This window comes from Lycium barbarum, chromosome 6, assembly GCF_019175385.1.
Source record: "Lycium barbarum isolate Lr01 chromosome 6, ASM1917538v2, whole genome shotgun sequence".
Taxonomy (NCBI): domain Eukaryota; kingdom Viridiplantae; phylum Streptophyta; class Magnoliopsida; order Solanales; family Solanaceae; genus Lycium; species Lycium barbarum.
The window spans coordinates 88,756,254-88,779,384 of NC_083342.1; the positions used below are offsets into that span (position 1 = coordinate 88,756,254).

Here is a 23,131-nt window from a genome sequence, read left to right on the forward strand (position 1 = left end):
AATCAATAAATGGAGGACACAATTCTCCTTTTCTTTAACGATTAAACACTTTTTAATATAGTGATCAGACCAGCATGCCATTGTTGGATTACAGGAGCTGGATGTCCTAAACCAACTAAAGGGAGAACTAGTACGTGAAGACATAATTAATTAAATAATTAAATGTAATTTCTCTATTAAACTTTTGGATGAGATGATGATATAATTCCACTATCCACCTGATTTGCTGGTTCTAATTCCTCTGGAGATCTAGCTTCTCTACCAGAACTAGTAGTGGCAAAAACCCCATTCTCTCCAGCATCTTAACACACTCTTGCATTACAAAATTTCACTTCTTTGCCAGAATGAACAACTGCTTCAATTTCAATTTAATGGTACTCCCCCCGTCCCAAAAAGATTGTCCTCTTTTGACTTGACACAAAATTTAAAAAATAAAGGAAGACTTTTGAAATGTGTGGTCCAAAACAAGCCTTAGATATTTGTGTGACTGTAAATCATATCATAAAGTTAAATTGTTTCTAAATATAGAAAGGAGACAATCTTTTTGGAACAGATTAAAAAGGAAAGAAGGACAATTTTTTTTGGGACAGAGGGAGTACTAGATATTGTGAAAACTGAAGAAGTGCTAGAATGAAATTCTCTCCAGCATCTTAACACACTCGTGCATTACAAAATTTCACTTCTTTGCCAGAATGAACAACTGCTTCAATTTCAATTTAATGGTACTCCCCCCGTACCAAAAAGATTGTCCTCTTTTGACTTGACACAAAATTTAAAAAATAAAGGAAGACTTTTGAAATGTGTGGTCCAAAACAAGCCTTAGATATTTGTGTGACTGTAAATCATATCATAAAGTTAAATTGTTTCTAAATATAGAAAGGAGACAATTTTTTTGGAACAGATTAAAAAGGAAAGAAGGACAATTTTTTTTGGGACAGAGGGAGTACTAGATATTGTGAAAACTGAAGAAGTGCTAGGGAAATACAAACAAGATGCGGGTCAGAAAAAGCATAAAATTTCCAATATTCTATATGTTATCTACAAATCTTGGCTGATGGATATTTCTCCACGTATGTTTTTTTTTTTTTTTGGTGTGTGTGTACTGTTCTCTCACTACTCCCAGAAAGTAACCTCCCCAGCCCTCCACCCCAAGTTTAATTCACAAACTGCAGAAAGAGGTTTTGCTAATGATTTTCTGCATCTCAGAATTTGTCATAGTGCAGTGTTTTAGGAAATTCTACATCTTCTCAGAAAACGAGTCATCTGATGGAAATTTTTGTAAAACATTCTGATGCATTAGGACTTCGGCCCCAAATTCCAATATAACAATCTGATACTTTAAAGCCTTATTAATCAAACATTTTCACTACACAAAACAATCAGCAGAAATATAAAGAACTAATCTGTAGATTATGAGAACTTGGATTTTCTTGGAGGGTGAGACAGGATGGAAGCTCTAGTTTGGTGCAAGGTTTGTTTTCCAGTAATGTAACTATTACATTGCAATACAGAATCTCAGTCTTAAAAGACGTGCTTCAGCTTTGGGCACAGAGACACCAGAATTTTCAAAATCATATGACTGGAGCAGGTAGATGATGGAACAAGTAACAGCAAAATGAGCCATTGTCTATTTACAGAGAAGACGAAATTTCATCATCTAAAACCTTGAAAGGAGTAAACCAGTTATATCATTCAAGAAATTCACCCTCAAAGACTAGCTGTATGTGTGATCACTTGCTTACCTCATTCTTACTTCTCTAGCATGTCCCGTACTTCATTCTTTGTGAGGCTCCATTTGTTTTCTTTTGCCTTTAAATCCTGTCTGTAGGACAATGGAACAGCAGGACGAGACTAACAAAAGTATGCGGTGCTTGATATCATATGTATTCTTTAAACAGATTTTGTTTAAGCAGCTTTTACTAAATGTACCACGCATATCAACATTTAATGCAATGTTAAGATTGCTAATATAGCTTAATTTTGCAATATATATAAACAATTTTAAGAATACATATATAGGCAAAAAGGAAGAAATCTAAAAAATGCTAGTGTAAATATTTCATCCCCATCAGAACAATAAAAGTTGAGGTCACACATGGATGATATACAGATCAAAGCATGTAGCCTGATATATTTGTCAGACGGATGCCTTTCACATCCCTCCTCAGCCCACCCGCAACAACCTTTTGTCACGATATGGTTACATATCCAGAGCTAAATTGTTACTTGAAATGACTGACAACCACTGGAGAACGGTTTTGCCTATCAAGACTAATGGAAAAAAGGAAGGGCAAAAACACCAAAGAGAGCTTAGGCTTCTCCCATTAATCAATCCAAACTTCCAGCAATCTCATCATCTTCGGATGCCCATATAACAGTTTGAGTGAGTCGTTCACGCATCAATTCCACGTTCTGATCAGATATTCTGTTATATATTTCAGCATGATCACATTTCTACATCCAACAGAGAATAATCATTAGATACAGCAAATTTCCACTCGTCCATGACACAACATAGACAAATGAAAGATAGAAAATAGGGATTAATACTCCTTTTGCCACAAATGAAAGATAGAAAATAGGGATTAATACTCCTTTTGCCATAAATTAAACCAGTTCTTTGTCATAAAGAACCGACTCCAACTAAGCAGTGCATCGTGATTGCAATAGACTGCTTTTGAACAAAGATATATATATAATTCACGAACACCGTACTTTCGAAGGAGATAAATATTTACATCAAGCAGTAGCTAAAATCAAGGTGGCATACCTGCATCCATATGCTGTAAAGGTTAAGACGGGTTATCATCACTCTCTCAGCAAGTTCCCGCTTTTCCTGCAAAACTTTTAGGAACTATCAGACGCACAGAACTGTTGACTAATTCTTCAAAAAATCAACCACGTGCACAGAATCATATCATGATCCTGTTCTTTAATATTAGTGGACTGAGGTTTTACTTAGAATTTCTTTATTTTCTTCTGGTTATTCTTTTTTACTGCTTTAGGAATACCAGTGGGCCACGTTTCCCATTGTTTATCTCCTGTCACTCCACGACTTCTTTGTCGCTACCTTTTAACCTTAGCAATTAAGTTGTAAGCCTAGAAACGGCATTAGGCCTTCTTGTTTTATACAATTTTAATTAGAATTGAGCAGTAAAAGATTTTGCTTTCTAATAGCTTTGCCTATTGATTTTACTTTTGTTTACAACATATTTGGTATCACAGCAGGCAGAGGTCCTGGGGTCGAATCTCACCGCCACCATTGTAAAATGAATTTCCATGTACTTGGGCAATGAAAAAAATGAATGAAGCATGCATGTGAGGGGGCGTGTTGAGAATATAATTAAATAAATAAAAGTGCTCTTTCGAACAACTTAAGCTTTTAGAGGAGATGATCACACACTTCAACAAGAACAATACAGATAAAAGGCAAAACTCAGCTAAGATGGGAATAGTTATCCTTAAACCTAAAGGACATTATTACGGTACACGTGGGAAAATCCTTGCATGCCACGTATCACCTTGGCCATATGGAAAGAAGATTTATCACTATCTACAACATTACCTTGAAAAGCTGTTGAAGGAATTCTTTCCCCGTGTTAGGCACGTGTTGTACTATAAAACTGTAAAAAAAATAAAAAATAAAGGGAAAGAATTTAGTGAAACAGCCAGTGAGCAAAACCATCGAAAGAGTCATACCTCTCAGTGCCTTTGACCAAACAAGATTCTTTGACAAAGACAAAATGTTTTCAAGAAGAGCACTTTTGCTACTTTTTATAAGGTGAAACTACACTTTAGACCCTGCGCATCCAGTTTGGAGCTTTGTTCGTTTTTTCATTTAACAGTGGTGTCTAGGCTAACTTGTGTGCACCTTCACCAGAGGCAGAGCAAAGATTTTTAATTTATGGTTTCTGGATCACAATCTTTTTTACCTAACTGGGGTTTTGATAGATTATTTATACATATTAGATGAATTTTTACATACAAATACAAGGTCTGAACCAAAGTTATTGGATTTCGCCAAACCCGTAACGCGATTACTGGCTCCGCCCTGACCTTGACTAATCCCACTAGGACAGGTATATATTTGGCAATCAACTCTGTCCATCTTGAACAAACGAGAAGAGCTTACCTAGTATCGCCTCTACTGTGATTGAACCAAGCTTTTCGAGGTTGTTACTCCACTTCTTCGACCAATAAGTCACCCCCTTGGAGGCTCCAAATTAGAGCATACTAAGTTTTACATTTTGGCGCAAGTGGTAATATAGTTCAATTTAAAAAGGTATTCTCTAGGGAATGGATGATTTAAAATACGAGTTTTCAGGAGAAGTTTAGTGTTAGTGGAAAAGCAAACGAAGAATGTTAAATGAAAAATAAAATGCACTATAAAAGGGGAAACATAGAAAAGCTCAGAAGATAAAATGCTCATAGAATTAAACCACAAGCGCACTTCCATCCCTCCAATCCAATCTAGAGCCCATCTCCTTGGAAACTGTCAAGTTATTTTCCCCTTTCCCTTGCCTTAAAAGAATTAAAGTACAATAACACCAAAACTACGATGATCTTTACATCTACTCTCCTCAAATGATTTTGTTTAAATTGGACTAAAGTGTCAGTTTTTATAACATCAACAGCTACGCGCTAACTTGAATCATTGAGCTAAAACCAGAGGTTCATCTTATCTGGATTGTGGATACCATTAAGAGGAAAAGAAATCTAAACTTACTTGTAAAACCATGTGTACTGTGGCGGGTTCATCTCATAGAGTTGTTGCAGAACAGTCCGTACAGCTTTGTAAGTTATAACATTGATCATTTCCTGCAAACACCAATCACTTAAGGAGTTGAATATGATCAAGTAAAAACGAAATTGGAAAAACATATGGGACACAGTTCTTGAAGTCTTGTGGTTCCAGCAAAACGAGGATATAACGGTTTCAACAGTTTTTATTTAATGGATGACAACAAAGAGAGCACTGTAGTAATGAGTGAAAGTTCAGGATAACTACTGATCACATAATTCAAGCTGACATCTTTTACTTTAAAGAAGATTGACTTTTTCCCTAGTATAAGCTAACTACATCTACACCTATAGAGGAAGCGATTGGCTCTGCAACAAAAGGAGTAGTAAAAGCCATTTGAAAAGAAAAGACCAGAATACAATTTAACTATATTATTGAGCTTCCATCAGTCTAACCATAAAAAAAGCTGAGCTACTTTATCCCCTAATCATTCTAAACATTCTTCAAACTGATTTTGAAAATAATAAATTGCCAAGTTTTTTGCTAAAGCAGTCTATAATCAAATGAAAAAACCTTCAATTACACAACACAACCAAACATTTCTACCATACCCCTTCACTTATATCTGTTGGAAAATCGGGGGAGGAGGCACACTCTCAATCACTCAAATTATCATCTTGAAGACAAGTGAGGCAACAATTCTTTTTTGTTCCACTCAACTTGACTTACAGAATCAATCATTCTCTTTGGAGAGAAGTGGGGAAAATATATTTCCACCAACTTATCTTACATTTTGGGTTACATTTTTCCTTCTCACAATCATATGACTAATACATGCACCTAAATTAATTCTAGAAATTCTTTTTATCTTCTTAGTTCATGAACTATTTTCATCTTTCTTAGTTCATGAATAAAACAAAATAATACATGTATCATCGTAATTTTCTATACATGAACTAAGACAATTTATGGATCAAAAAATACTTTTTCTTTTCCCAACACAAGGTTCATTTTTCAACAATATCTACTTTCTATCTGTTCACATTTCTTCCCAGGATTTATCACCAACCAGAAAACCAAGAAATATTCAACATTCAGTCAAGATTGTTGTATCTACAAACTAATACAGCAAAATTCAACATTATCATGTCAATGACAAGAGAAGCTATTTGTATCAATATACAGAATCCACCATCATTGTGAGCAGATAACAAAGGCCACAATCTATCATTATACAGTTCACTATTTCTAATCAGTATATAGAATCCACTATCATGTTTGAGCAGATAATAAAGGACACAATCGATCACCATACCATTCACATTGGAAATTCTGGTCTAATTGCTTGTAGTAATAAAAAAGTACTCCCTCTGTCCAATTTACGTGACACACTTTTCTTTTTAGTCAGGTGATTACATTTAGAAACAATTTAACTTTATGAGCCACACATTTATCTGAGGCTTGTTTTGGACCACAAATTTCAAAATATATCTCTTAAACTCCTTGCCTAATCAAAAGATGTAACATAAATTGAGACGAGGGAGTAACAATTTACAAGAAAGGTCTCACATTTTTAACATCTTCCCCTGAATCATCATCCTCCACTTCCAAACCACCAACAACAGTGAATTTCCCAATCTTTTGTTTCTTTCTTGAAACCCCATTTACAGCCAAAGATATCATCTTTGCAGATAACTTCAACTCACACCATGCTTCCAAGAAACTACTGCTTAAATTCAACTGTTTCCTAGCCTTAAAGCTTCTCCACAAACCCAATTCCCCACTAGTCTTGAAATTAGAGCTGCCTGAGTTAAGACTAGAATTCAAGCACAAACATGGAGAAGAAGAATGAGTATCAGCTAATGATCTTCCAGACCCAGAAAAAGTTCCAACCATTATGTTCTTTTTTGGCCTTTGTTGGGGCTTGAAATTGATGGGGTGGAGAGCAGTGGGGGGTGCTGGCTGAATCTTCTGTTGCAGATTCTTGAAAATACATTTTGGGATTTTAAGTAAGCTTTTTTCTGAGGTCCAAAATTGTTTGACAAAGGATTTTTTTTTTTTTTTTTTTTTTTTAAATCAACAAGCAACATACAAGGCGGTCGAGCTGCTTCCTTTTTATTGTCAGGAACTTTGGAGAACACGGGCCAAACCTTTATTAAGAATTGGACTTCTTGGCCAAAATGTTTTTTCCTCTCCTTTAAAAAACAAATAAAAAAAAATCTTGAAGGAAGAGTTTTTCAACATGATTTGAGAAGTACAGTTGTTAATTACTCTCGTTCCACTTGATATGATGCGTTGGCTAAATTAATATTTCTTTGATCATGCTTTTACAATTACTACATTTTAATAATTCTAACCATTACATATTGCGACTTACATTAATTACATATTGTTTAAATATATAAATTTTATTTCAAAATTTTTTATGTTTGAATTCTGACTGAAAATAGTTAATTTGACTCTCGTACTTCGTACTATGTCGACTAGAAAGGATAGAAAACTAAAAAAACATTTGCAAAATCAAATTAACCTGGTTGTACTTTTAAGTTCGTTAAATTCATATAAACAGAATAATTGGTGTGCGAAGGTTTACAGATAGGGCTTACCATATTGAATAAAATAGCAATTCCTAATCCTAATTTTGAACTTAGTTCACGTTTGAAAACATCAAATTTTTTCCAATTTCGGATATCAAATTATGTATATAAAGAAGAATTTGTCAATGAATTTTCGACATTTTCTGTCGGTTTTGTACAACTTTAGTTAAATAATTACGTAGTAAATCAAAAGTCTTCACAGTGAGAACATTTTAATTTGCCAGAGCACGAACTAAATATTACTAAAAGACAACTCATCCTAGATTAATATAGAGTTAGGTACGGAGTCACTGTTTTCTTCTGATCTTTGCTAATTTTGCACATCTCAAGTAAGGATGATCACATCTTAAAGTGAGATTTTAAGAATCGTAAAGCGTTATGTCTATTAAAAAGTAGATTTCACGATTTAACCTCACCAAGATATACAACTCAAATATTTCTGTGTTAATTTAAAGCTGGGTAGGAAAATATGTTACATATCACACTCTGCTCCGATGATTGCTAATTCGCGAGTCCGGAGCCAAAATAACATATTTTTACAGCAATTAGACCAAAATAGGCTGTCTTTTTATTTATACCCAAATGGGTATTTCGTTGATCATTCAACGAAATACCCCAGTTACTGTTCATAGCAGCAACTCTTTTTTTTTTTTTTTTTTTTTTTTTTTTTTTTTTTTTTTTTTTTTTTGCTATTTCGTGGATTGTTCCACGAAATAGCTTTTTTTTTTTTAATTTTTTTTTGCATTTCGTGGAACAATCCACGAAATAGTTTTTTTTTTTTTTTAATTTCGTGAAAAAAAATGATTTTTTTTTTACATATCATGACACAATCCACGAAATAGATGTTTTTTTATTTTATTTCGTGAATAAAAAAAGAAATAGGAAATTATAATTTTTTTTTTGTTTTTGCATTTCGTGTATTAAAAAACGAAATAGGATAAAATTTTTTCTAATTTCGTTCGTATAAAAAGGAAATTGGAATATATATATATATATATATTATTTCGTGTATTAATGAAGGAAATTGATTTGTTTTTTTATTTTTTTTTGCATTTCGTAATCTAATGAACGAAATAGGTTTTTTTTTTTTTTTTGTATTTAGTGAATAAAAAAACGAAATAGGAAATTATATACATATATATATATATATATATATATATATATATATATATATATATATATATATATTGCATTTCGTGTATTAAAAAACGAAATAGGAAAATAAAAAATAGGAATATATATATATATATATATATTTCATTCATGTACCAATGAAATAGGATGAATATATATATATATATTTGTGTTTCATTTATAAAAACATTTATATATTCACGAAATAAAAAAAATCTTATTTCGTTTTTTAATAAACGAAAAATAAAATAGTTGTAAAGTCAAGACATAACTTTATTTTAAATATAAATATAATTCTAAAAAATATAGGGAGAAAAACTAGTTGTAAAGTCGTCAAACTTTAGATGGTCATAACTTTGCGCTCGGACGTCCGATTTACGCGATTTTTTTTTTGATTTTGGGTATTTTTCCGAGATCTATGCACACAAACCGCCAAAAGGCGGTTTGGCCGAGCCGATTTTTAAAAAAACGCCTTTTATCACATTCAATTTCAATTTTTCCCCAAATTGGCATGAAATTTTCAGTTTTATTTACTTATAAGATGATGATACGCAATAGATTTCAACGTAAAAATCCAGGGATAATGTATCTGTGAATGTCAATTTCACTTCTGCGGTTTCAATTTTTGAAAATAAAGCTGACTAATTTTCTCGATATATAAAGTTGACTAAAATAACCTTACAGTTAAACACTAAGTTTTTTGAAAAATATATTTAAAAAAAATTAAAAAATGGCTTTTAATCAATTTGGAATATATATATATATATATAAGATCAATTTCAAAAATATATAAAAAAACTGTTTTTTTTTATATTTCGTGGATTGTTCCACGAAATGCAAAATAAAAAATTAAAAAAAAACAGTTTTAAATTAAAAAATAAAACAGTTTCGTTAATATAAATAAAACTGTTTTTTTTTTTTTGCATTTCGTGGAACAATCCACGAAATATGTTTTTTTTATTTTTTTATTTTGCATTTCGTGGAACAATCCACGAAATATTTCATTGGTACATGAATGAAATATATATATATATATATATATATATATATATATATTCCTATTTCATTTTTATATAAACGAAATGAAAATAAAATTATTTTCCTATTTCATTTTTTAATACACGAAATGCAAAATATATATATATATATATATATGTATATAATTTCCTATTTCGTTTTTTTATTCACTAAATACAAAAAAAAAAAACCTATTTCGTTCATTAGATTACGAAATGCAAAAAAAATAAAAAAACAAATCAATTTCCTTCATTAATACACGAAATAATATATATATATATATATATATATTCCAATTTCCTTTTTATACGAACGAAATTAGAAAAAAAATTATCCTATTTCGTTTTTTAATACACGAAATGCAAAAACAAAAAAAAATTATAATTTCCTATTTCTTTTTTTATTCACGAAATAAAATAAAAAAACATCTATTTCGTGGATTGTGTCATGATATGTAAAAAAAAAATCATTTTTTTCACGAAATTAAAAAAAAAAAAAAAAAAAAAAAAGCTATTTCGTGGATTGTTCCACGAAATGCAAAAAATTTTTAAAAAAAAAGCTATTTCGTGGAACAATCCACGAAATAGCAAAAAAAAAAAAAAAAAGAGTTGCTGCTATGAACAGTAACTGGGGTATTTCGTTGAATGATCAACGAAATACCCATTTGGGTATAAAAAAAAAAAAGACAGCCTATTTTGGTGTAATTGCTGTAAAAATATGCCATTTTGGCTCCGGACTCGCTAATTCGCTATTGTATGGCTCAAGGTAAATAACCATATTGTATCTAAATCAAGAACCGCTTGATTTCTTGGGCATCTACACTTTATAAGCAACATTTTTTCTTGTGTTGGTGTTTTATATGACTGACAGAACACTCGACTTGTTAGATAATATGGAGGTTTAGTGAGCAACATGCCGAATTTGTTCTCACAGTGTACTGAAGAGACCATACCTTGGGAAGGCATCACCTATACTAGAGCCTAGAAGGCTTAACAATCCTACTTATTAGCAACCCTAGCAACCCAGATTTCTGTAGCGCTCAATTTGATGCTATCTCAGATGTCCATTCGAAAAGAGCTATTAGACTTTACTAGTGATGTTAGTTATGAACACAAGTCAATGGAGCTTTCGACATGCTTTTCATTTTTAACTCTCATATAATCAAGCAACACTTCTGCATAAAGTTTTGAGTAGGGAGTTTGATCTCTGTATTGCAGAACCCTTTGGCATTCCAACATTCTCCAAATGCTTGTAATAGTACTATGCAGGAAATTACAAGTTAAGTTTCAGTGGAATCAAACTATAAGTTAGTCTAGAAACAGATAAATGGATAAAGAATCCTGTTCAACTTACAATATTAAGAAAATATGATGCCTAATTGAAGGAACAATAACTAGAAACTTAGCACAGTCAAATATAGATTTATCAACTCAAGCTCAATCTAGTACTGCCCTCCAGAAGTCGAACAACTATACCCTATTTTAACCGGAGTCAAAATAGTTTACAACATCCTGATAATTCCGGAGTTAATTAAAGTAGAGAGTCGCCACCTAATTATTTATGATGAATTAGGGCACCTAATGTTAATTAAAGTAATTATCTAAAGTTGATTTTATGTTAAAATCTACGAAACCAAATGATTCTAGGTACGAGTTCAACTAACCTAGAGGGAAGGTATTAGGCATCCTCTAAGTTCCATTAATAATGATTAACTGACCGGATTTATGTTAATTAGGGCTAAAAATATACAAATATGATATTTTAAATATTTGGGAAAATAGTTGATAAATATTGCTAAAGTTATAAATATAAATATGCTATTTTAAAATAGGACTTGTAAGAAAAATATAATAATTTGCATGGAAGAAGGCTTTAGATGCTATTTAAAAGTAAGGCTTGTGAAAGACTTATTAGTTAATTAAAAAGTAAGTATTAACGTATGCTAACGTTTAAAATGTTCCAGATATTTGAGGAAACACTAGTAATGTATATGTTGCAAATAAGATTTAACGTATGAGTAAATAAGGTTTGGCTAACCAAACGAAAGCGAGGAAAGGCCAAATGATTCAAAAAGAAACTAAGAGAGAAAGAGAAAGGCATTTGATTTAGCCTTCAACATTTGAACTCAACGATAAGTTTGAAAGCAAGAAAGGGTGATGATAAAGAAAATATTAACTAGGGAGGAATCCTAAACGAATAATTAAACTTTATTCTAAATTCTATTATTATCACGAGATCCACAGATTGCAAATGGCTTAAAGTAGACCTTAAAGAAAGCACACAAGCAACACATAAGCACACCAACATAATGAAACAAATCACTTTCCATGGCTTTGCGCAAGCTCGACATAGGGAAGAAAAATGGGGAAGCGACAGGTAGCGGACAGCTTGCGGTGCCTCGCCCCTCATTCATTCTTTGTTTGGATGCGGCATGAGGAAGCGAGCGTGGTGGGCAGAAAGGGGATGCATGTTTCAGGCCTTTGCGGGGTGGCGTCGAGTCTTAAAGTAAGACTCTTCGACTCTGGTGTGTCATTGAAAAAAAAGAAAAAAAGAAGTACGATTAGAGCACGGCATAATTTATAAGATACGCGATCATACATGGAAAACTCAAAGGTAATTATCATATGCAAAGGAAATATTCAACCCAAAACAAAGCTCACTGCCCAAACTGATGACATGTAGAAATAAATAAAATGGGCAGTAGTAAGGCCCAATGGCAACAAAACAGAGGAAAAATAAGCACAGACCCAAAATCGTATCCAAGCAATCGAAGGAAACGAATAAAAACAGAGCGGTTTCAGCTTCCAACATAAATGATTCGTGTATATACCAGGTATACTCTCATGTATACATCCTAATATATACATGATGTTTCCTATTCATATAGTAAGCAACTGCCAGTTTTCATAGCCGTCAATAGTACCTAAATCAGTATTTAAGTGTACTTGTTTACAGAAGCCAACAGGCAGAACATAAGTCATTCTTTGCAATCGTGAATATAGGGACAACAACCACCAGATCCCTTTCACACTTAGGAATAAAGGAACAGCAAAACATCTTCACAGAAGACCAAAAAGATTTCGCATAATAACCCTCCATTGTATGATTAAAATATCTTTTGATAATACAAATAGTACTCTATTATTGCAACAGTGAGGAAAATGATAACAGCAGCGTATAGGGATGTAAACCAAACATGATCACCATACAACATTGAAGGGACATCTTTCCACATAAATCATACAACCAGATTTTGTACCAAATATAAAATCCCGAATACATGCTCTTTTAACGAACTGATATATCAAAAGAAGAATGGCTCAATAAAAGTAAGATTAACAGACCAAGATCCGCGTAATATCTATTTTTTGACACCTAAATCTTTAGACCAGAGAACTGTTGATATTTTCATGATACATATTAAGGCATGAAATATGTTTCGAATTCCGAAAAAAGAATGAAAAGGGGAACCACGATCCTATAGTAGGTTGAGAATGACGCATCAATTGTATTTCCTCTAGACTGCTAAGACATGAATTGAAACCCAACTATTTATTCGCAACAAATCCCTTTTGATCCTAACTATTTAGAACATACTCTAGGGCAGAATTTGGACTTAAAAAGGCTCATGTCTAAACACTTATCAATTAAGCAAAACATCATAGTTTAAACGAAATTCACTAAAAGCGATAACCAGATAAGACGTCGCTAAGACTACGTAATATCATCATGAATATGCATATGTATTCTACATCGAACTAGATCTATCCCTTATACGCTTTAAACTCAGTCAGTTATGGTATTGTATAATTGCTAAGCTGTATGAACATTTACAGTATCATGACAGTGCTATGCGACAACATAAACAGTAATCGAACACAGCTCCTAACAGTCCTACTTGACTTTTACAATAGCACTCCAGCTAAACATGATCATTTAACCAACACATTATGTAAACTAACATCTTATCACATTCTTCGCTAATTGACAAATAAGATATGCTGATCTACTAACAATGACAACCAAAAACATCCTAATACCACATTTTAACTAAAATGTGAACCGAAACAGCAAGCAATCGACAGAAACCGATTAAAACAACTAAGGGAGGGAAAATCACCTTTGTCAGGTGCAGTGAACAGGGCTATGAATCGCGAATCCACACTCGAATGTTAATACCTCCAAGCTTGCGTATACTCGGATTCAAAACAATAATAGAGTGAAAGAGAGAGAGAAAAATGTTTGGTATTTTAAAGTTGATGTCAAGTAACAAAATGAGACTGTTTTTTTGGTACTTTCGGAGAATTGGAGTTGCTCCAAAAAACCTCTGCTTCGGCTATGGACTTAAGGTCCTTTTATAGTATACCAAAACTAGGGTTTCACTCATTTTTTTTTGGGCGGGATTTGAAGTTGAATTCCCTTTTCAAATCAGAACGTTGGTGACACTGATCAGACACAAAGGGAAATGGACAAAACCCACTTAAAACTTTTACTCGAGAAAATCACAATGGCTGATAAAAGCCAGATTCTCCTTTCACCAAGGGACGAAAATCATTAAACTTGCTAGCAGATCGTGGTGAAAGAAAACAAAACCCATTAATTGAAATGCTGAAAAAGGGCTGTCCATTAATTTCTCTTCCCCAAATGGCCATGCATGGCCTGATTTTTGCGAAAACGATCTGTGATTTTGCCACAATCGTTGGTTGAGAGAGAGAGAGAAGGTCAGGCGGCGTTAGGTTTTCTTAGGTTTTTGTTTTCTTTTCTTTTGATTGTAGACGATGGTGGGTTTAAAGGAAGGTGGGCCGGTCGGGTCGGGTATGGCGGGTCGGTTTGGTGTTGGGCTGGTCGACTGGTGGAAGGCTAAATGGGCTGGCCGAATTATGTGGGTTGAGAATTTATGGGCTTGTTCATTTGGGTCATTAATTTGGCTGAAATTCCTCCTCCTTATAAATTTCATTGGACTTTTAACTTAATAACTAGTACAATATATATTATGATAATTAATGATTAATATGTAGAAAATAAAAGACTTGATAAAGTATAATTAATTTAACGAGCACAAAATCTGAAAATAAAATGATGACGAGCCATTAAAAATTGTGATAAAGTAATGCTCGTAATATTGATAGTGAAAATAATGAAAATGAAAGTAAAGATATTAATAGCAGTAAAATAAAAAATAGTAGTGAAAATAAAATATTTAGATTATTAATAAATTCAAAAATCTAAGGAAATAAATTGAAATAAAGGAGGAGCAAAATTGGGTAGAAACACTCATCATCATCAGCTGCAAGAGAGAAACTCATCAGTCAGAATTTTGGGCATCTCAAGGGGTGATCCCAAGAAATATTTCATATTAGATGCGCTCAGAATTTGAAACTAATGTTAAATATTCAGCTGATATTTCTGGGAACTTACCATAAACGCGAATATCAAGACAAGAATTTCCCATGCTCTCTTGTTCATCTTGAATTTCTTTGGTTGAATTCTCAGCAGAAGAGCTGCAGCAGATCAATTCAATCACCTCCAATGTACATATCTCCCCAATATTGATTGGAATTTCCTCGAGACCGATGCATTTCCTCAAAACTAACTTTTGAAGATTGGGGAAGTTAACACTAGCAGCTTCCCAGTTCACTAGACGTGGCTCAGCAACCAGTAGAAATTTTAGCTGACTAAACTCGTCTTCATCACTTAGTATCCAAGCATTACCTTCAAACTCATTATCTCTAAGTTTAAGCACTTCACGTTTAGGCAATGCAGCGAGACTTGCCATGTCTTCCGAAAGCACAAGACAACCGGATAATATTAGCCTCTTAACAGATGTTAGGGAGACACACCAGTTTGACAAGGAGAGCCGCTTCTGACCATAGCAGACTCACTTCAACGTTTCAAGTTTCTCTAAACGGGCCAGATTTTGTAAGCATTCAAATGCATCATCGGATGCAGCATCGAGAATACTCAGTTTACGTATATTGGGAAGGCAGGAAAAGACTTCCTCTGTACAGCTAGCAAAACACAAGTTAGAAAGTTCCTCCAGAGCTCTTAGCCCCAAAACATCATCTGTTTTTGCACTTCTTTTAGGCTTAGACAGATAGTTGCACTCAGTAAACGCAGACGCCTTAGCTGTGTCATGTTCCAGATCTCTCAAGGCAAAATTAAAGTTTTGTACATAGGTAGTTCTGGTTGTTGAAATACCAAGGTTTGCATATTATAAAGCTGAGACACTGATGCAGGAAGATTACCCTTTGATCGAATCCAAAGGTACTTTAGATGAATTAGTTGCATTATCTCAACTGGGAATGAAGGAAACAAATGAGAAAAAACTGCCAACACTCTGATAAGTTTGAAGCTCGCGAATAAGGAAATTTGTCTATGAGGCGGAGCAGAGATTAACTGTTTTCCCCAGAGAAACATCGATCGAGCAACATGAGGTGATAACTCACTACAATCATTTAGAGAAATGTTTGAAAGAAAGCTGAAGCCACGAACCTCAGTCCTTTGTGCTTGAAAACTTGAGACATATCAAGTTGATGTCACATGCAGGAACTTATCTTTTCGAGCTTCTCTTAAGCTCAAATCCCTCAACAAATCATGTAACCCACAACTTCTTATCTCGCCATTGAACCTCCTCTTTCTAATCATAATTAGATTTCTACTAATAATATCCTCCAAACACTCTTCTGCAACTTTTTCCAAGCTCTTGAGCCTTTCGGCTTTTAGAAACCCTTCGACAACCCAAACTTGGATCAACATCCGAGCTTTAATTTCAAAGTCCTCAGGAAAAGCTCCCATAGAGAGGAAGCACGGCTTGAGGTGGTTCGGTAGGTAATTGTAACTCATACCGAGCACTCCTAGGCATTTATCAGGATCGTTCGCAACAACTGAACTAACAGTCTTTGCAACAATAATTCAACTTTCTCTTCTCCTATCAATTTTAGAAAGATGCCCGGCAACCACCAGAATTGCCAAAGGAAGTCCACCACATTTTCTGCTATTTGCTTCCCAATATCCTCCAATTCAGGAGGACAAAGATCGTTCGCCCCGAATACCTTAATGGAGAGTAATTTCCAACTATCATCTAAACTTAATACTCCCATCTCATGCAAAGGACTATCAGGATTAGCATAAGCAGTCACATCGTTAAGCCTACTTGTTAATATGATTCGACTACCATTGTCGTCATCTGGAAAACATCTGGTTACATTATCCCAAACTACGGTACTCCAGATATCATCAATGACGGTTCTTCAGTTTTCTATATAACAACTCTGCTAATTGATCCTCAGTCTTCTCTACAAACTTATCTGTCATACCTGGAATACAACGGACGAGACTTAACAACAATCTTCTCATTCCAAAATCTCTAGATACCGTAACCCATGCATGAATGTCAAAGCGAGACCTAACGCCAGCATGATCATAAGCTTTTTTAGTGAGTGTCGTTTTGCCAATACCGCCCATACCTGTAAGGGTTGATCTCACATATGGTCATTGAATTTCATCCATTTTAAAAGTATAGTGGCAAAACTAAAGTAGTTGAACTTTACCCACTAAAAGTAAGTACTAAACTTTACTCGATATAGCTATAAAGTCACAAAACTACTTTTGTCACACTAACGGAACTAAACTTTACCCATTATAACAGTAAAATCACTAAACTTCACCTACTATAGTAACTTTACCATTATAATGGGTAAAAGTTTGCGACTTTACTGTTATAATGAGTAATTTCAGTTATTCCAACGTGACAAAATTATTTTGTGACTTTAAGTAATAGTTTTGTGACCTTAATAGTAGGCATAGTTTTGGGCTGGTCTTTAAATTTTGCCCCTCATATTTGAAATCTTTAAATTTTGCCCTTCGGCTAAACCCCATGGGTTCCAAGTTCGAACCCCCACACAGTCAAAATTTTAAAAAAAAATTGCAAGGCAGAGTTTAAATTTCGCTATGCCCTCCACCGGCATACACTTGTGAAGGAATTACCAAAGTTATGCCGGACCCGGTATACTTATGCCTTATGGGCAGACTTGGCATAAGTATGCTGAGTCCGACATAACTTTGGTAATTCCTTCACAAGTTTATGCCGGGTCCGGCATAAAAGTTTGCCCATTAAAAGTATGCCCCCACCGGCATAAACTTGTTAAGGAATTACCAAACTTATGCCGGACCCGGCATACTTATGCCTTATGGGCAGACTTGGCATAAGTATGTCGGGTCCGACATAACTTTGGTAATTTCTTCACAAGTTTATGCCGGGTCTGGCATAAAAGTTTGCCCATTAAAAGTATGCCCCCACCGGCAGAAACTTGTTAAGGAATTACCAAAGTTATGTCGGACCCGGCATACTTATGCCAAGTCTACCCATAAGGCATGAGTATGCCGGGTCCAACATAAATTTGAAAATTCCTTAACAAGTATATGCCGGGTCCGGCATACACGCGACCCAAACCTTGCCTTGTAATTTTTTTTTTTTAATTTATGCTTGAGCGGGGGTTCGAACTAAGAACCTCATGATTTCTGCGTGAACGCTCAGAGTTGCAATGCGAAGGGCAAAAATTAAAGACCAGCAATATGAAGGGCATAATTTAAAGACCACAAATATGAGGGGAAAAATTTAAAGACCACCCCAAAAGAAGGGCAATCCGCGCAAAAAAATGAAGTTCACAGATCGTACTACCTGTGATTGCGACAACTTCTCTCTCGGATGAGGACCTTGTTAGAATTTTATTAATTCTAATGTGTGGCCCAATTAATGTAAAGCCCATAACTAATATTTAATGAATAATAAATCTCGTCCGTTAGATTGGTTACTTGATGGACGTACCGGATTAAGTCTCAACTCCTATAAATTGGTCCTCCCTCCACCCATTAGGGTTACCACTTATTCTATATATTTTTTCCATCACTGACGGTTGTGGTAACGTAAGGCTGGGGCAAGGAGGTAGAAACCAATTTCAAACTAACGCTTCCGCTTTCTCCGTGATAATGTCTTCCGCACAGGTATGTTTTCGGTGTTGTTTCTATGTAAGATTATCATGTTCAAGATTCTGGTATGCATTAAGTTAAGCTTACATATGGCATCAGAGCCTGAATTACTTGAACTGATAATCTTCATTAAGAAAAGACCTAGTTATATGACTGCGTTGTTGTTATATGAAATCATGTGTAGCCTTCAGCAAAATACGAAATCATGACTTTAAAGTCACAATTTATGGTCAGAATACGATTTCTCTGTTTGTGGAAATTGAATTTTGTAATGGATAGTAAATTAATTGGGAAAATCAAACAAACTACAATTCTCTTGTTTTACCTTTGAATTATTTGTTGCTTTTGATTTCCCCCATTATCCATACGCATGAATCAGTAAAGGCAAATCATCATTGTTCATAGATTTTTATTTATTGAACCTTGATATCTGGTTTCGTTCTCCGAAATTGACCGTAGAATAATTAAGTGTTAGAAGTTTTCATCGTATCCGTCGTATGGGATTAGGTCATTGGTTTGACCAATTAAAGCTTGGCTCATCAATTTTTGGTAATTAAAAATTAGGCCATCTATGTGGACTTAATTATGGAAGTCTTGGCAGGATTTTGGCCCAGAATTGTTTGATTTAATCATGAACTTATTGCTATTTTATCATGAAATTTATGTTTGTTTCTTAGGCCACAATTTTAATTTTGGGCTATTTAAAGTACTTGGGCTGTTAGGTTGATGAAGCAATTAATTGTTTATTTTATGTATGTGATTATATTTATATAGTTTGTTAGTCACCAAAGTGGCCAAACTAGAATGTTTAATATTTACACATACATTATCTCCATGTTAACTTTATGCATGTATTATGTTTATATAGTTTGTTAGTCACCAAAGTGGCCGAACTAGATTGTTTATAAATTTTACATGCATAAAGTTATTTATTGCTTATATTATGTATGTGATTATGGTTTTATAGTTTGTTAGTCACTAAAGTGGCCAAACTAGAATGTTTAAAATGTACATACATAAGTTATGTATTTATTTTATACATGTATTAATGTCTATATAATTTGTTAGTCACCAAAGTGGCCAAACTAGTATGTTTGTGAAAGATGTGCATGTATAAATATTGTCGTTTGTCCATTAAACTAATGAAATGCCTATAATTGAAAATAGATGGATAAATTGGCATTCACTATTGCTAGAACTTAAGGATTAACCCAAAGGTGAATCAGTTATTCTATGAATAGTGAATATAATGAGGTAAATTAATATTATTAGTCAAATATATATTGTATATCCAAAGATGTCATATATGTTTGATTAAAGATATTTAATTGCCTATTAAAGATTAAATGACATTTAAATTATGATAGTGTGTCGTAGTATCTGCCCAAAGGAAAATTACGATATACTTTTATTGTTTGCTGAACCCATATTATTGTATCTCTATTTTGCATCTATTCCTCCTCATTCACTTGCTTCATCTGTTACTGTGTTCAACGGATTGAACTTCTCTAAGAGGCATGATCAAATCGAGTTCCACTTAGGTGTGATGGATCTTGACTTGACTCTGCTGAAAGAAAAACCTGCTGCTATTATTAATACGAGCAGTGAGGATGAGAATTCCTTCCATAAAGCATGGGAACACTCTAACATATTGAGCCTTATGTTTATGTGAATGACTATTGCCAACAAAAGACTACTATTCCACAGACAGAAAGTGCCAGGGAATACCTGGAGTTTGTGGAAGAACGTTTTCACTCTGCTAACAAGTCTCTCGCTGGTACACTAATGGTTGAAATCATGACCATGAATTTTGATGGGTCGCGTAGTATGTAAAATAGTATCATCTAGATGACTGATATTATAGCAAGACTTCAGACCTTAGGGATGAAGGCGGATGCACCTTCTTGATTCAGCTTATTCTGAATTCATTGCCTCTTGAATATGGACAATTAGAAGTTAACTACTCTTAAGATTAAGTAGAATTTTAGTGAATTGTCCAGTATGTTTATTCAAGAGGAATCAAGACTTAATAAACAAGGACGTCATTCTATTAACCTCATGGGTCAAGGAGCTGGTAAAGGACTTAAAGTGAAGGCCAACAAGTTCAAGAGGAAGAAAGAACCTGCTAAAGTTCAACAGGATGCTCATAAGGAACTCAAGGCAGATGTGTGTCGTTTCTGTAAGGAAGGGCACTATTAGAAAGACTGCCTGAAACGTAAAATTTGATTAAAAAAGAAAGGGATTCATTATGATCCAAACCGCAAATCCAAATAAGAATTTCTTATTCATGGAGAATCGTATAAGATTCCAATTGAAGGCATAAGGACTTATCGTTTGATCTTGGAGACTGGACGTCACCTTTATCTATTACAAACTCCTTATATTCCTTCAATTTTAGAAATTTGATTTCTCTTTCAAGACTTGATGTTTTGGATTTGATTTTTAGTTTGGATATGGATGTTTCAATTTATATAAGAATACCATTCTTTATGATTTTGGTGTTCTTATTGACTGTTTATATAAATTGAAACTCAATAATGTTTTTCTGAATTCTTTCTTGCTCTTCATCAAAATGTTGGAATTAAACGTAATTCACGAGATGAAAGTTCTGCTTACTTGTGGCACAGATTTTTGGATCATATATCCAAAGAAAGGTTAGAAAATATTAGTAAAGAATGAGATTCTCTCGAATCTGGATTTTACTGATCTTGATATATGTTTGGATTGCATTAAGGGAAAGCAAACCAAGCATACTAAGATAGGCGCCACAAGAAGCACCCAGCTTCTTGAAATTATACACATCAATATTTGTGGAACCTTTAATGTTCCATCTTTTGGTGGAGAAAAATATTTTATCACTTTTATCGATGATTTTTCACGTCATCGATATATCTATTTGCTGAAAGAAAAATCTCACGCAACGGATGCCCTCAAAGTGTACGTCGATGAGGTTGAAAGGCAATTAGATAGAAAGGTGAAAATCATTAGATCAGATAGATGTGGTGAATATTATGAAAAATATAACGAATGTCAGGTCCATTTATAAAGTTCCTCGAGCAACATGGCATATGTGCACAATATACTATGCCAGTAACACCTTAACAAAATGAGGTTGCAGAAAGGCTTAATCAAACACTTATGGATATGGTTAGGAGTATGATAAGTAATTCCTCATTACCTAAATATTTGTAGATGTATGCTCTTAGTATCGTTGTGTATTTATTAAATAGTATTCCTAGTAAGGCAATTCAAAAGACTCCTTTTGAATTGTGGACTGGAAGGAAATCCAGTTTAAGGCACATACATGTTCTGCGATGCCCAGCGGAGGCTAGAATTTATAATCCACATGAAAAGAAATTAGATTCTCGAACAGTAAGTGGTTACTTTATTGCTTACCCAGAGAAATCTAAAGGGTATAGGTTTTACTGTCCAAACCATAGCTCAAGAATTGTTGAAACCGGTAATGCAAGATTCATTGAAAATAGTGAAGTTAGTAGGAGTGTTGAATGGTGAATGTTCCATTGTCCATGAATGTGCTTATTTCCACACCGATAAAAAATATTGTTCATGTTGTCGAAGAATATTTTGACAATACTAAACGACATTTGAATGAAACACTCCAGAAAGGAACTAACTCACGAATATCTGACACAAATGAGCCACAAAGAAAGCCATTAAAAAAAAATCGAGATGATTACGTGGTTTACAAGAGTCAGATGTTAACATTAGACTTGTAAAGATTCGGTTTATTTTTCATAAGCCATAGAAAGTACTGAGTCTTATAAATGAATTGATGCCATGAAAGGAGACTTAAAATCCACGGATACAACAAAGTCTGAGATCTCGTTAAATTGCCAGAAAGTTCTAAAAGAATCGATTGTAGATGGGTCTTTAAGACCAAACGTGATTCGAATGGCAATATTGAATTATATAAAGCTAGACTTGTTCCCAAGGGTTATACTCAGAAAGGAGACATTGATTATAAAGAGACCTTTTCATCGGTCTCAAAGAAAGACTCGTTAAGAATTATTATGGCTTTGGTGGCTCATTATGATTTAGAGTTACACTAAATGGATGTGAAAACTGATTTTCTTAATGTAAACCTTGAGGAGAAAGTTTATATGAACCAACTAGAGGGTTTCAAAATTAAAGGAAAAGGTCAGATGGTGTGTTTATGAAAAGAGTCAATGCATGGCTTAAATATATCTCATGACTAAGGTATATTAAGTTTAATAATACTGTAATATCTTTTGGATTTAAGAAAAGTACCGTTAATCGGTGAATATACCAGAAGATCAGTGGGAGTATGATTATATTTAACCCATATGTTGATAATCTACAACTTGCTGCTAATGATTTGGTGATTTTGCATGAAAGTTCTCTCAAATAATTTTTGAATGAAAGATACAAGTGAGACATCTTTTGACATGAATAAGATATTTCAAAATAAGTCATGTAATTGATGGATTGTCTCAGAATTTGTGTCTCTTAAAATTCTGGAGAGATTGCATTAGTATTCACCTATAATTTATCACTTAAAAGATGCATAAAGTGTTGTGGTACCCGAAAGGAACAAATGATAAATGTTTATGTATATGAGATCCAATATAATGGCAGTTGATTGGATACTCGGATTCAGTTTTATCAAATATTT

At 33.8% G+C, this 23,131-nt stretch overlaps 1 protein-coding gene and 1 long non-coding RNA gene across 2 annotated transcripts; both read right to left on the reverse strand.

The window, feature by feature from the left end:
- Positions 1-1,955: 1,955 nt before the first annotated feature.
- On the reverse strand, positions 1,956-6,813 carry LOC132644693 (chaperonin-like RbcX protein 2, chloroplastic). The gene is made up of 5 exons (XM_060361298.1): positions 6,311-6,813; positions 4,727-4,818; positions 3,566-3,623; positions 2,771-2,836; positions 1,956-2,454 (listed from the first exon to the last, which is right to left on the reverse strand). Exons 1-5 carry the CDS (start codon positions 6,635-6,637, stop codon positions 2,329-2,331), a joined length of 669 nt encoding a protein of 222 aa, XP_060217281.1. The 5' UTR covers positions 6,638-6,813; the 3' UTR covers positions 1,956-2,328.
- A 4,840-nt stretch (positions 6,814-11,653) lies between these two features.
- On the reverse strand, positions 11,654-14,364 carry LOC132644695 (uncharacterized). Its single transcript, XR_009583896.1, has 2 exons — positions 13,610-14,364; positions 11,654-12,010 (listed from the first exon to the last, which is right to left on the reverse strand). It is a non-coding gene; the product is annotated as an uncharacterized LOC132644695 (long non-coding RNA).
- Positions 14,365-23,131: the final 8,767 nt, after the last annotated feature.

Excerpts from the sequence above, each read along its gene's own strand:
- LOC132644693 (XM_060361298.1), bottom strand. The coding sequence starts at position 6,637 with ATGGTTGGAACTTTTTCTGGGTCTGGAAGATCATTAGCTGATACTCAT. Across the intron at positions 4,819-6,310 it reads CAGGGGAAGATGTTAAAAAT|GAAATGATCAATGTTATAAC; the intron begins GTGAGACCTTTC and ends TGGTGTTTGCAG. Across the intron at positions 2,455-2,770 it reads TTTACAGCATATGGATGCAG|AAATGTGATCATGCTGAAAT; the intron begins GTATGCCACCTT and ends TGTTGGATGTAG.